Below are 16,231 nucleotides of genomic sequence, written 5' to 3'. Positions count from 1 at the left end.
TGCGGCCTTCCTAAAGCTAAGCAATGAATTCTGAGGAATTTTTGATGAGAAGTATTGTACTGAGAAGTGATATGATTTTCCTTTATAGTCAGTATAACCAATGAAAGCAAAACCTTTTCAAAAGCAGTACAGGTTTGCATTAATTCTGTAGCCTTCTACATTGTTGATTGTAAATCATTCCCAGTGCCAACCCATCAGAGCACAGGAAAGTGGCACCAAAATGAAATTTATTACCTGCACAGAACAACATTCACAGAGTCTTTAATTGAAAATCCAAGTCAGTTGATAACTCTATTGAAATGAAGCTGAACTTATATTAACCAGTTTGCAATCATTATATTCCAGGCTTCCTCATTATTGAAAGTGAAACAATTAGAATAGTGGTTTTTTTGTGCTATTGTCCTTCGTTATTCATTTCTCTTTTCAATCCTGCATTTCCTAGATTACATTCTCCCATGAATTTAGAGTCATAGAGTCATAGAGATGTACAGCATGGAAACAGACCCTTCGGTCCAACATGACCCTGCCAATCAGATATCCTAAATTAATCTCGTCCCATTTGCCAGCGTTTGGCCCATATCCCTCTAAATCCTTCCTACTTTGAAAGGATGAAGTGTGTGAGAGACCTCTAAATTAACTAAATTGTATCCATCAATTTAGTTAATTCACCAGAATTTCCTCAAATGTTAATGGCTGCAATCATGTTTTCAGTCTTTGAATTAATTTGCTGTTGATCATGTTCACCGTCCCTAAAAAAAGTCCCACTTGATGTGCTCAGCTCAGCGTCTCGATGTCAGTATATCACTAGAATGGCTAAAAGTCACTTAATATCAAATGTAAGGTACACTTGGTCAGTACAGCCCTTTTTAACCTCCAATTTACATTGATCCAAATTTCAACACAATGAAGGAACAAAAATGTGGCTTACTGGAAAGAGGTATCCAACAAAAGATACTTACAAATTTTGTGAAAGCATGTGGTCCATATATTTGGTTGTTTAAAACTAATGTGAATCTATGTAAGTACGTTGAACTTTTAAATAAATGATACTTCGCGAACGAAAAGACCATGAGTGTGACAGCAACATTGTTGCACCTGCATGGACTGGGAGCTTGGTTAGAGTTGTAAGGTTTAGAAAATGTTCAGAGAGAGTTCCCACAGCCTAGTCTCTGGATGGAATATGACAGCTGCATTTTTTAACTCTGTGAGAGAGAATGTGAGACCCCCATCTTAAGAATGAATACTCCATTTCTCTCTGTTTCCTTTTTTGCAACTCCTGACAGCAAATTGTGCAAGCTGAAAACTTACCAGAAATCATCCTTGCTACTTGTGGAGGATTCCTGGGGAAGGCTCATTGGTATCTACCACACTTTCGGAACCAAAGGGAATTTAGTCAGTCACAACTCTAATGAAAGGTCCAGTGTAAGCAGGTTTTGTGTGTATACAGAATGTAAATTCAGAATTAGAACACCTTTTGAGGCAATCTGTAACTTCTCAGTTTTCATGAGTTTAACTATTCATTATTTGGCCAAAGTATTTTGAAGTTAACACTATGCAGAGTTTTCATTTCCTCACTTCTCCTCAGAGAAGTGTGTGTGTTGTTTTTTGGAAGAGTAGATATATATATATTTACATAATACAATGATGATAATCATGCATTGTTGATCAAGTTTATTTAGAGTAATAAACCAGTTATTTCTTCTTTGCTAAAGAAACCTTGCAGACCTGTTCAGAATACTGAAACTGACACAGTCTGAGACCCTCACTCTCGGTCTTATCATTAATCTGGTTATGTTTAAAATTTGTTGGAGGACTGGAAACTGGAGATATTAGTGGCTGAGGTGGTGGAGAAGAGGGCTATCCCTTCTCCTGGTGACAGCCAGTCAAAGGATGTCACATCACCAGAGCAAGGCAGCATGGATCCAATATCAGGTTGGCTCAGTGCTATATCCTGGCTGAAGCGGGAATCCGAGCAGTGTGTACTACCAGCTCCTGTCTGCTACCTCACTCTCACAGGGCTACCACTCACGCTAACTCTGCCACCCCGCACACCTCTCAGCAAGGCTCATGGATCAACACTCTCAGTATTACATCATCCCCACTCAACATCTCTCACACACTTCATCCTTTCAAATTACTAACCATTCCTGCCTTCTATGGTTCTTACTCACACAATGAGGACACCTCTCCACCTCTCCTGCTGCCGACTTACCACTCATGCTCTTCTGTCAACTCCTATTACAGAGGAACCTCGATTATTAAAATCTGGGCGGGGAGTATTTCGTTCGGTTAATCGGATTCTGGATAATCGAATGCCGGATAACATAGTCTGGTCAAGCATCGGGACCTTGCAATCTTGCCAGATAATCTGATATTCGGATATTCAAATGACGGATAATTGAGGTTCCTTTGTATACTGAATTCCACTCTTTTGTCTCAACACAGGAACAATTGGCCCATTCCAAGGTCAAGAGGGCCAAGAGTGGTAGATGGGGGAGTCGTGCTGGTGGACATTTGTCTCCTTGCTGCCTATGGGAGAAAATACTGGATTTGACCAGTGAGATGACAGCAGTGAGGAACCCTCAGACTCAAGCAAAAAAGAAATATAACTGTGCACATAACTGCACAAAGGCCATCATGAATCTGGTGGTAGGAGTGCTCAAAATGAGATTCAGATGCCTGGACCTATTAGTTAGTGAACTGCAGCATACTTCAGAGAAAAAAAAATTCACACCATTTTGTTGGGCTGCACCTCCAAAGCTGCATGACAAAACGGGGAATGTGCTAGGAAAAGAAGAGCAGGAAAAATAAGAGACAGCTTCTGACTTTGAAGGGGTAGGTGATGGCCATGCTGTGAGCCAGGAGGCCACTTAATGGGAAGATAGAAGCCAGGGCAATGGTCAGATAAGGCAGCCAAGGCTTGTGAAAACTTTATTGTGATCAGATTCTGGGCTGAGTAAGCAATAGATACTTGTCCTTATTTGGTTTGATTTGTTTTTTAAAAACCTGGTCACTGAGAACTCGCTGCTTTAACTTTTGGACATTGATGATTGAATTACTTAAGGTTCATTTGTTCCTTTTTAATTAAATAAAGCAACTCTGTTAGGACTGTAATCCCTTACAAGTGTCAAACTGCACAGAAACACCTTGCCTTTGCACAAAGAATGTGGAATTGTAACCAGACAACACTGTATTCCCATGGCCGTGACCTCCTGGAGGGAAGCATGATTTTGGGCCCGAGGTCAAGCAAAGCCACGAACATAATACCTTGAAAGCCATCTGCTCAACTCTACTTCCTTGCTAACATGTCACTGCCACAAGCACCATCCGCGAGCTATGCCTTGTGAGAATTTTGTAAGGCAAGGCAGACGCAGATATACATGGAGGTAGCAAACAAAATCCAGATGAACCTAATCAAATCCTGCAGCACGCTGGTCAATTCTACATCATACCTGATGAGATTCATTACCTGGTTCCTTCAATATCTCTGCAGCTCTGTAGATCTTTCTCTTGCTTGATTAGAAGGTTATATAAATTGAAAATCCTTATTACCCTATGGGCAGGAGAAAATCCAGCATGTCAATGGACTGAATTCCTTCATATCTCAGCAGTGTATTGGCTACCCCGATTCTGAAACCATTTTGATAACAAGACCCCAGCCTGAAGAGAGGATTTTCTCCTTTCTCCATTCTGCAGAGCCTGGCCATATTTTCTTCATTACTCACTTGGATTGTCTCGGTGTTGCCTACAATATCGCAATAACAGGCCCACTCTCCTCACTTCCACCTCATCCAACAATGCTCTGTCCCTGAAATGAAACTCTTCAGCTTTTACTGCAACCAACAGAGGGGGCATTTGCACCCTCCTCTGCCAGAACTGTTGGACTCAGTTTAGTTACTGGCAGGGAGACAGTAAAGAAGCTTCTAGAATGTCCTGTGATGAATTCTCTGAAGTGTTTGAATGGCATTCCCTCTCCATGTGAGGATCTGAAGGTATTTCCCTGATTGCTGGAGAAGAAGCCACAACAGTAGTGAGGTCAAGGTGCCCCGTTCCCTCTCCAGCATTGCCATTGATACACTGTGTCCATGGTGACATTGATGAAGTGCTGGTCTGAGAACAAATCCGACAGCCACTAAGTGAGACTGTCCATGGATACAACCCAGCCAGACCATGACAGTAGACAGAATTTGTTTGTAGTCACCCAGCCTGTGCCCTCATCTACTGAACACCTCTGCTGTTCTGCCTGATATTCCCCTGCCTCCCTGCACCTTCAATTTGTTTTGTGCACCTGAGAACAGGAGCTCATTACCTCTAGGGCTGAACATGTGCCTGGCTTCCTGCAGTGTCAGAGGCATCAGCATTGCTTTCTCTGTCATCTCTAGACCAGCTTAATGTTATTCTGACCAGTGTGTCGGCCTGGAATTACTCTAAGTAATATAACACCATCTTTGACATCTCCATAACCCTTGATTCCCTTACTGATTAAAGGTCTACCTTTGTCAGCCTTGAAAATACTTAAAGATAGGCCGGAAGTTCTTTCACTGGAGCTTATGAGGTTGAGAGGTGACCTTATAGAGGTATATAAAGTCCTGAGGGGTATAGATAGAGTTAATGGTAGGTGCCTTTTCCCTTGGATGGGGAATTCCAAGGACCATGGAACATTTTTTTAAAGGTGAGAGGACAGAGATTCAAAAACATTATGAAGGGAAAATCTTTTAAACAAGGGTGGTCTTTGTATGGAATGAGCTTCCTGAGTAAAGGATAGATGTGGGCGCAGTTACAACATTTAAAAGATATTTTGATAGTCACATGAATAGGAAAGGTATGAAGGGATATAGGCCAGGACCAGGCAGGCGGGACTAGTTTGGTTTGGAATTATGTTCGGCATGGACTGATTGGACTGAAGAGTCTGTTGCCATGCTATCTGACTCTGGGCTGAAAATGTGTTGCTGGTTAAAGCGCAGCAGGTCAGGCAGCATCCAAGGAACAGGAAATTCGACGTTTCGGGCATAAGCCCTTCATCAGGAATCTACTATCTGACTCTGGGACCCACCTCCACAGCCCTCTGGGACAAAGAATTCCAAAGATTGACTGCCCACTCAGAGAAAGAAATATTCTTTATCTCCGTCTTAAATAGGCAACCATTTAATCATGAATATGCTTAAAATTTTCTGTACGTTAGCCCAAATAACATACAAAGAATTCAGTTTGCGTTGAGTCAGATGCATGGCAGTGTTATAACTGTTACCCATATACATTAATGCAACACCTCAGGCATACATTAAAAGGCTAGATTCTATGCTTACTTAGATTAAAATGATGTTGTACACTTAGTTGACTGGCTGACTAACAGACTAAATATCGACGGAATATATACAGCATAAGATGGAGACCTTTTATAATGGAGCACCACATGTCAGGATGTGATCTAACTGTTTTAAAGGTTCAGTGTTTGTTAAGAGTCAGTGAAAATGAAGAATGTAAAACAAAACTTACATTTCCATGTTTTAAAGTGCAAGTTCTAATTGTTAGACCAAATTAAGAAGTGCCAGTAAGTAAGATGAAGACAAATTCCAATTGTTTGGCATGACATCTGAATTTGAGGAAGGCATATTTAAAAAGAAAATAAACATATGTCAATACAGATTTGAAAAACAGGTGATGCATTATTTTACGTTGGATAGCCATCAACTCCTGGATCCTATTTTTCCCTTTATGCCTGAGTTGGCATATGGACAATTGGCAAGTAACTACAGAACCTTGTATCATCTTTCCAAAGACTAGTAATGTAATTATCATGCTTCCCCTTTGGGAGGAAAAATATAATTGAGGTCCTATCAGCAGACTTCCAATATATTCATGCCAAACAAAAGAAGTGGAAGAAAGACTTTTGTCTGGATTTACATCAGTATTATAAAATTTATGATGGGATTTGGAAGCACAAGCAGTTAAGATTCTTATCTATTACAACAAATTTTAAGAACACATAAGAACTTTCAGGCATAGGGAATAGCGAAAAGGCCCAAAATACAGATCTATTTTAATTATTCCAAACACTGTCCACATTGCATGTTACCATTATAACCAAGTTCCCTTTCCCTCAACGAATATATCTAATTTTTATATTTTAATGAAATGAAAACTGAATTATGATCATTGTATTTCCAGCACCTACCGAGGTGATGTTTTCATTTGACGTGGGTAATGGCCCAGAGGAACTTACAGTGAGATCTCCAAACCCTTTGAATGATGACCAATGGCATCGAGTAATCGCTGAACGCAATGTAAAGGAAGCAAGTCTTCAAGTGGACCTATTGCGTAGGGATTTCAGGAAGGCACCAAGTCAGGGTCATACCAGACTGGAACTCTACAGTCAGCTCTATGTGGGTAAGTTGTTCAAACTAATTTGCCATTCAATATACTTACAGACCCATATAAATCGCATCAATTTAATTAATGGCAAGCACAACTTGCATTTTAGACATTCATGTTGACTATCCTTCTTTAACTAATTTTTAGTTCAACAGTAATTCCATCCCATACTACCAGAACTGTTAGTAAGCAAAGTTCTAGATCTATGATCTCAATCATAATGGTTTTCTGCTGTCGGTTGCATATTCATACAAACCTTTAGCTAAAGTTAAAGATGTTGAATGAAATTTAGAAAGGACTATTATTGTCTTTGATTTTAACTCACATTAATATTGGATGCTCCACCAACTTAATGGTTTAATGATTACAGTAGGACATGTGAAGTGGTAGGCTCTTTCTCACTATTGCTCCTTTAATGGTTGATTAACAGTAGCAATTCATCAACAGCAATTATTGTCATTAATTAACTGAGCCAAGGTTAGACAGAAAAACTGACAGAACTCCTGGCTAAATGTTGATTGAGGAAAGTAATTATCATGAATTGATTCAGATTTAATGAACATGTATACCCTCAAAAACCCTAACAAAAATAACTGGACATATAGGATTTATTTCTATTGGAATGGAATTTTAAAACACAACTCTCCCTTAAACTTCATTTGATTGAAGTGAGCAGCAAAGGAAACCTACGTATGTGGTCAGAAATCTTAATCAACAATATGATTTAACAACTGAAATCACAAGTTGCCTTCAAACAACTATGTCCAGAAACTATGACAGAAGAAACATACGATGTGAGGTTAGTCTATTTAAAAATATCTACATTATTTCAAATTAAAGATCAGATTTTCTTAGTTAGAGAGTCAAATAATTAATTTTACACAAAAACAGTCAACTGCATTTTATCACTTATCAATGAGCTGGCAATAAAATTTTGTCAGGCAAAAGAGAGGACCGCAGATGCTGGAAACCAGAGTTTAGATCAGAGTGGTGCTGGAAAAGCAAAGCAAGACAGGCAGCATCCGAGGACAGGGCAATCGACGTTTCGGGCAAAAGCCCTTCATCAGGAATCCTGATGAAGAGCTTTTGCCAAAACGTCGATTTTCCTGCCCCTCGGCTGCTGCCTGACCTGCTGTGCTTTTCCAGCAACACTCTGATCTAAAATAAAATTTTATCTACTTGTCAGTTGCAAGTGACAGAGTTTGATTTTCATGGTAATTCCTACCACTGGTCAAAAAGGCTTCAGCAATGAGTGTGAACACATATTTGACTTGCACTGCAGCCGCCAGCACATGTGCAGCTTTTCCTGACAGTCAGCAGCAGGAGCATCCGTGAAGTATTGAAACTCATTTCAAAGGTATTAAAGTGTTTCAAAGTAAAGACCAGGACAATGAATGCATAAATGAATGCATAAAAGAGGGAAAATGCTAATAAGAAAGCAGTGGTAAAGCCAGCAACAATAGCAATGATTATATGAGTTACTATATTTCAGAATGTAAGAAAGCATATCTACTAAAGAAATAATATGTCCAAATGTTTCATACTCAGACCAGCAGGAGATTAGGCGCTGATGAAGGTAGTGGGAAATGTTTGAAAAATGTCAGTAATGAGTTGTGGAGCTATCCCAGTGTTGGAAAGGCTTTGTGGAATCAGCTTCTGTGCATCGGGGCAGCTCAATTGGCAGTAAATAGGATTGGTAATCCAGAGCCATGGTCTTGAGCCCCGTTTTAGGTGATAATTTTTATTTCATATTTATTTATGGAGGTAATAAACTATATTCAAGTCAATTAACCAAGAAACTGTTGGATCAGTTAGTTTGTTTTCAGTTCTTTAGTAAATGAATTCTTTCCCATTATGAAATGTTGTAGCTAATATATTCATTGGAAGGCATCTGGATTTAGCACTGAATGAACCAAATACAGAGGAACCTCGATTATCCGAAGGACATGATTGGGCAGTATTCTGTTCAATTAATCAAATTCTGGATAATTGAATGCTAGATAGCATAGTATAGCCGAGCATTAGGACCTTGCGATCATCAGATAATCTGATATTCGGATAATCGAATGCCAGATAATTGAGGTTCCTCTGTATTGTTCTGGCGCTGTCATTGCTTTCTCATTGGCATTTCCCCTCTTACTCTGTCATGGTTTTTCCATCCTGATCTTCATTTTGAGACATACTTTTTTGTGTTGACCATGCGATAAATGCAACTCTGTAACTTCTGTGTCAACATAACTGCATTTTGACCTTTTCGCCTTACACCTATAATATTCTTGGTATCCCTGTGGTAATTGCGATCTTTAATAGTATGTAATACTGGGTAAGGTTTATTTGAGGTAGTCACTGCCACCAATCTTCTTTTGTCTTGGCCTTAAATATTGGTTATTGGTAGAAGATACACCGCCATCGAGCATCTAAGAAGAGAAACTGTTCTTAGGTAACAAGAAGGTTAATTGTATGGCAAAAACTATATTTGGTCAGACATAATTACTGGCAGCACAGGGAACTGGTGCAGGAGAATTCCTTCTCTCAGTCAGAGATGGTGTGTGACATCAGTAGAATGGAGACAATTTAACATTAACTTCATAAAGACATTACCTGATACAATATCAACCTTATGTATTCACACTTTCTGTAACATTCATTGACCTCAGGGGAATGAATATAAAACAGGGCAGGTAATTCCCTTTTAGCTGAGTAATTGCACCCCATGCAGCTGCTCCTATATTCCACACAGTGTTTGACATCAGAATGCTAATCGCTGCATTGACTTCCCATTTTCACTGGGTCAGAAACTACAGAATTCTCTGAACTTAAGGGGCTTTTCTGAATAGCAATTCCCCTGCTTCTGGACCTATCAAAATTAAAATTGTCTGGAGCAGTTCCTTGGAGTCAGCTGTGTCTGGAATTCTGTGTGGTCCCTCTGTTCAATTGCAGCTTATGCTGCAGAAATGACCATATAGCCAATGAAATTTCTGGTCTATTCATTTTGAAAGGATGAATTCTTCTGATCGTTCCACCAAGGCTATGTCCAGGATGTTTACATCTTAAGATGTTTGTGAGTACAATATGGCAAGTAGTAACAATCTGAAGTGGGAATTTTTACGTCACTCTGGGGTACAACCTAATGATTCAAAAATCTAAGTTGCAACTAGATGTGGTCAAACAGATCATAGATGAGTACAGTGGTAGAAGCAACAATCTTCATAATATTTAATAAGTATTTAGATGTGCAAGTATGATGCCAAAGCATACAGGGATAAGGGGAAAGTGCTCAAAAATAGGATTAGGATAGTTCAATGCTTGTTTTGACCGGTGCAGACTCGATTGGTCTTTTTCTGAGCTGCAGACCTCTATGTATTGCTACACATTTCACATCAGATCAAGGAGCTGAAAGCTGCTTTGGGGACAAATCCCAGAGTCGGAAAGTTTCTGATAGTGTTTGGCTGAAACTAATGTTTAAATGTAATTACAGTTCCAAAACAAGAAGGACTGACTTCCTTGAATTGTACTTTTACACATTATTAGAGAGCTTACAGTGCTTCATGACCAATTAATTTATTCTGAAGTGCAGCCACGAGCAAGTAATAGAACAAGATCCTACATCTGACCAAAAGCCAAAAACAAATCTATTTTGATTGCCTTGGTTAAGGAATAATTGTATGTCCTGATATTAGGAGAGCTCTGTTGATCTTCTTGGAACAGCACATTTGTATCATGTAATGCCACTTAACAGACAGATGAACTTTAATTTAACCTCAGGGAAGAGACTCCATTTCCATCCCCCTGTCAGTATTGTACTGAAGTGCCAGCATAGTCTAGGTTCTTAAAGCCTAGTAGAAGACATATAACAGATTTTGAGCTCACATTACCTGCCAAACATTTATGAAGAAGTATTGGCTGTCAATAACAGAACAGGTTTTAGAATATCCTGTCTCTGTAGCAGTTGAAAGAAATGAATGGCAAATTGAGGGAATTTATTCCATTAAGGCAATAATGCTGCATCATTTGCTTTCATGGACATATCAATCCTTATATAAATTCAGTGTGGAACTACAAAACCAACTGAACCTAAAGATTGCAATATTTTCTGCATTGGCCAAACCATCGTTTGCTTCCCCAGGTCAGTGCTTTCTGAATTTGACAACAGTTTTATCCTGCCTGGAGCCAACCTCCATCCCTTAGGTTTAATTTTTTGACTGTGTTCTCTCAACAATGAGGGTACATATGATTTGATACAGGTTGCCAACAATTTTCTTGTCATTAAAATCTCAGCAGCAGTTCTCCTCAGTAGAAGTATGAAAACAGAGGTTACTCATTTTATTCCTTCAAAAGGACATTAATCTCTTCTCAAGCCAGCGACCACAGAAACAATTTGCTCCATTTCTGTCCTTATAAGTCACTGCAGCTGAATTACCTCAACATAAAACTGACCTTTTAAGAGGACGATTATTTCAATCACCATCACACCGCAGCTTTGTCTCCCAAGCTAACATCAATATTCATGAATGTGAATATATAAATGTGACACAGTTGCCGTCAGGTTGATCCTATGATGCACAATGTAATGTATGTTTGTATGTGTTCAAATGGTTTTCACTTAACAATTAAGAATTGAAAATTCACTCATAATCAATTCAAGTTTTCCTTATTTGTGAAGCTCACTTATGATATATTATAAAACGTCTGGTGATCATGATTGCTACAAATAGAAACCTTACCAATTGTGATGTTTAGTCTGGTTTCTACTTTGTAACTGAAATGTAGGTAGTCCAAGAAACAGCCTTTTCTCCCCCAAAGCTATGCTGGTTATAAGCTGATGGAGATACTGAAGGAAAAAGCTTATTGTCTGTGGAAATATAAACCTTAAAATGCTGTAAATTAACCAATTAAAGAAGATGAAGACTGATAGGATTATATTGAGTTGGATGCCAGTGTAGGTACATATGTGAACAGAAAGCATAAATGTTTTAACTCATTCACAAAGCCTGTTGAGTTTTGCTAATACATGAGTTCCAGTACTTTACATTTCATGGCAAATTAATTTTGCAGCAAAACAATCAAAGTTTATTTGAGATCAATATACAAAGAGTGCGCTGTTATGCTGCTTGCTGTGTGTATTGCAAAAAGATCTTACTTTAATTCCCTGCATCTGGCCGAAGCCAGGTCATGGAGTGGAGTTGTTTATTGGGGTATAATAGACAGTTAAAATTAAGTCAAGACACATCTACTCCATTGCTGGACCAGTGTGATTGTCTGCAATTTAAACTTGCAAGTATCAAGGATACACACCTCATGCCAGCAAGTCATTCTGTAAATAAACAGATCAATTTCCAATTTAATCATTGGGATATGATCTGCCATTATAGCAGGAAGGCTGAGTGATTGAATAATGTTGGTTTCCCAACAGGTTGAATCCAAAGCAGGTCAGGAGACATCGGAATGCCCCTGCTCCTTGTTTCCCTCAAACACCTCTCATACTCCTTCTACCACTTTCCTGAGTTTTAGCGAGTCTCCTCACATATCCCCAACAGAGGCCACTTGATATCAAAACCCTTACAACAGTCACTCAAGCAGTGATTTTCACTATTATGGCAGCACCATGTATGACGTCATGAGAGTATAACTGAATGTGAAACTAAGGTCTAGGAGTTAAAACGTCTTCAGCAGGCTTGTTGTTGTTGCTCTCCCTCACAGCACCAGGGATCCAGGCTCAATTCCAGCCTCAGGCGACTGTCTGTGTGGAATTTGCACATTCTCCCCGTATCTGCGTGGGTTTCCTCCCACAATCCAAAGATGTGCAAGTTAGGTAAATTGGCCATGCTAATTTGCCCATAGTGTTCAGGGATGTGTAGGTTAGGTGCATTAGTCAGGGAAATGTAAAGTAATAGGGTGGGGGAATGGGTCTGGGTGAGATAATCTTTGGAGGGTCAATGTGGACTTGTTGGGCCAAATAGCCTCTTTCCACACTGTAGGGATTCTATTCTATGATTTGGAAAGAGCACGCTTTGAATTGCCCTAACCAGGCTGATATGTCAATGCATTTTGAGTCACAAGGTACAATTGTATTTCAGCTTCTGTCACCCCCCACCTGTATCTACCTTTCGCGTTCCCATCTACCTACCCCCTACCTGATCCTCTTATTTATCTCTTAGCCCCCTTTCACCAAACCCCCGGCCAGTCCCCACATTCCTGAAGGAGACCTTGTGCCAGAAATGTCAACTCATCTGCTCCTCAGTTGGTGTCTGAACTGCTGTGCTTTTCTAGCGACACACTTTTTGACTCTGTTCCCCAGCCTCTGCTGTCCTCACTTTCTCCTCAAGTTTCCTGTCAGACTCGCTTACATATAGATGCACATAAAGTATAATGAATTTGCAGAATTAGACAGTATTATAAAAAGTATTTTTAACAAATTCTTAACATATTTCAATATTATAACTTGGTAAATTTTCATAAGAACATCTGAAAATGAGTTTATCACACAGAGTACTTTAAGTCACCATGTAAATGACTGAGCAACCCTGTTTTAAATTACTTAAGTTGTAAAAATATGCTGAGCTATTTACTGATTTGACTGGGGTACAGTCATGTATTCTAGAGTAAATTTAAAAGAACTTCCATTGACAATTTTTAAAAACATACATATTAGTGTCCTTATGCTGAGAAGATTACTTTCAATGTTGTTTAATTTGCATATTTTCCAAGAAAACCAATAAAAAGCATAATTTGAAGAAACTATTACTGGAAATTCATGTTGAGGGGGCTCCAATAGCAACTGTCAATTGTGGAAGAACACATCGGATCCTCTGGGATCCTTCCAGCAGAAAGGATTGTTAAGTTGGGGAGATGGAGAAAGAGACCATGGACAAAGGACAAAGAAACATGGAGCGGAAAGCCAGGATTTGTGAATCGGAATCCTTTCATAATAGGTGGAGAAATAGAAAAGGGAATTGGAGCTGGCATGAATGAGTGACAGCATCACTGAGCTGAAGAAGGCAGGAATTGGAGCTGAGCTCAAGACTGGTGGGCCAACATCAAAAAGCCAGGGTGATGAATAGTGCTAACCAAAGCAATTGGCAGAGGCTAGAAAGCCAGGAATCAGATCGTAAAGTGAGCAAACTGCTGCCAGAAACCTGGATGAATTATATGGGCAAGCCCTCGAGTATGAGAGGCAGTGAGGAAAAAAGCATACTCTTTATGTCTGAGAACTGGCGTGGGTAATTGAAGTAACATTGGCATGGGAAGTTAACAGTAGGAGTCACTCTAACTGAACTTGTTTCCTGGCTGATCAGGAGTTAAGTTTTGAAACATTATCTTGATAAATTTGCAACATCAGACAAACATTCATTGTAAGTAGTTAATTCTCTTAAGTTATACTTTTCCATTAATGTCTAGAAAGATTCATTACTGATAAAATAAATAACCCTTCTTTCATAATCTTTTTGCAGTGAATGTGGTTAAATTGCCTGTTATATTTTTCACCATGGAGCAGTTTTGTGAGTGGAGATTGCTTTGAGGTGCAATGGCTTTTAAAACTCCTGTAAGTAATTGCAGGAACTCAAATTGCATAGTCCAAGCCCTGCTTAAAATTCCACAATCTTTTGTGCCAGTTACATCAATTTGGATGCAATTGGATTAAAAGATCCAGTTCACTTAAGCAATAACTTTAACTTGAAACCTCTGTTTAATTAATGCATTTTTCATTATATGGTTTTCTTATTTCACAGGAGCTGCTGGAGGTCAACGAGGTTATCTTGGTTGTATCCGGTCTTTAAGAATGAATGGTGTCACTCTCGACCTCGAGGAGAGAGCAAAAATTACTCCAGGGGTGAAACCTGGCTGCTCAGGCCATTGTACCAGTTATGGCATGTATTGTCGAAATGGTGGCAAGTGTGTGGAGAAGTATAATGGCTACTCGTGTGATTGCATTCATACTGCATATGATGGTCCCTTCTGCACAAAAGGTAATGCCTTAATGCTGATGAACCTTTGGTACTGAAGTATGGGGTAGACCTGCCACCAATTAACGATGAATGGTTGAAATATTTTAAATCAAGGAATCAATCAATCAATCCTAAATCAAGCCAACTAGCACTTCTTAATGTAGACCAAAATATGCCTTTTAAAAAGTCAAGCAAATAGCTATAAATATTTGAGTATTTTCAGAATTTAACCTGGAAATGGTTCAGTGTGTTAAAAGGATGGGCAGCTTAATTGTAAATCAGGTTGAATATCAATCTATCGATTCTTCTAACATATACCAATGGCAGGCATTAAGAGTGGGAGAGATTCCTGGTCATCCATTTGGTGGGAAGAAGATTGAAGCCTCTACTATTTGTGAGGAATAATGTGTATTGCTATATTTTGGGATTCGGATTATAAAATCAAGGCAGATGGATATGAGCCAATGTTTTGAAGGTTCTTTTTTAAACAGGTCAGAAAGTCATTTGGAACAGTGACCTCAGTGCACCAATTCCATGAACATAATTACAGCTAAGTGGCTGGTGGAACCTCTGGAATGTTAATGGATGGAACACTTTTACGCTGAATTCACAACAGACAATAACACCATTAGTATTAGCATTGAGTTAAGTTCAGAGGAATCAAAGGTTCAGTTCACAAGGAAGAATAGCTTTTTCAATCAAGAAAATTAAACTTTTACTTCAGGAAACCGTCAGTCATCCTAACCAATTTATGAGGTTTTAATTTATGAGGTTCCTAAGTGGGAGAACTTGGGTAGACATCTTCAGGTTATTGGAACTGAAGAAGTTTAATCATTATAATTGTTGAAGGTTTATGCCAATGAACTTAGAATGGAATGATTAAACACTCTCCATGCGACAATGAAAAGAAACTGGGAAGAGTCAAGTATGTAAAAAAAAGTTATGATCCTTGTTCCTTCTAAGTTATACAAATGCGTACATGCAGAGCTGCTCTGATGTTCTGCATATAGTGATCCAATTACAGCATTGACTTCTAGTTCTGACTTCACTGCTATGCACGGATTCAGAGACCTGCACAGCTGGTAACAAAGTTAGAGGGAACACTGGTTATGATAGGAATTAAATTTTTCTGGAGTATCTGTAAATGTTATGGAACAGGTCAAAACTTTGTTTTACGGCTAATGTTAAGATCTTTCTAACTGTCTTTTATATATTACTTTTTTTTAACTTTCCTTTATATGATAAACTTATATACTGATGTTAATGAGTTTCTGCAGCCTTGTGTGAATATGCTTCAGTGAGTAAACTCAATTTTAGCCAATTATAAAACAGATGATCTACCCAGCTAGGTTTCACTCTGGGATCTGACTTGCAGTATTACCGTCAGCTGGGATCATAGCCTCATTACTGTTCATAACTCTGGACTTCACCATATGTGTAAAAGTGTACATTGTCAAAGCAACATGAATTTCCTTGCAGTGGGAAGAGCAACCTGATTCAGTTAGCTCAACAGCTGCTAGTGTGGATCAGATTAGTGTCAAGAGTATGGGGCTTGGTCCCAATTCTGGCTGGTGTTGATTCAGGACTGACCTCCTTATCTTTGCGTGTGGTAGAGATCGCAGTGCTGTTGGTCGGACTTGCCTCCATTTCAGAAATGACTTCTTCAGTTCTTTGTCTGAAGAGTGACATTAAAGGCAAGCTGGAGAGGCAAATTATATTTGACAGCTAATAGAGTCATTTACAGCACAGAAGGCAACTCATTGCACTCATGTAGAGAAAAAGATCAGAAATAGACTTGGTGAGTCCAATAACCATTATTTGTTTCTTATAGCATTCTGTAATTCCGTTGAGGATTGTCACAATTTTCTTTTACGCTATCAGGAAAGTGATAAACCGGTTAAAAAATGCATAAA

The 16,231-nt window shown here is 39.0% G+C and overlaps 1 protein-coding gene across 1 annotated transcript in view; it reads left to right on the top strand.

The window, feature by feature from the left end:
• Positions 1-16,231, top strand: part of LOC132816073 (contactin-associated protein-like 2) — a 1,374,393-nt gene that overhangs the window by 1,145,908 nt on the left and 212,254 nt on the right. Inside the window, exons 17-18 of the mRNA XM_060825502.1 lie at positions 6,169-6,387; positions 14,103-14,339. Of these exons, the coding sequence (XP_060681485.1) occupies positions 6,169-6,387; positions 14,103-14,339 (456 nt within the window). The remainder of the gene's footprint in view (positions 1-6,168; positions 6,388-14,102; positions 14,340-16,231) is intronic.

Source organism: Hemiscyllium ocellatum, chromosome 5 (genome assembly GCF_020745735.1).
Source record: "Hemiscyllium ocellatum isolate sHemOce1 chromosome 5, sHemOce1.pat.X.cur, whole genome shotgun sequence".
NCBI classification, from domain to species: Eukaryota; Metazoa; Chordata; class Chondrichthyes; order Orectolobiformes; family Hemiscylliidae; genus Hemiscyllium; species Hemiscyllium ocellatum.
Note: the sequence above shows the minus strand (reverse complement) of the source record. Positions and strands in the feature narration are given on the sequence as shown.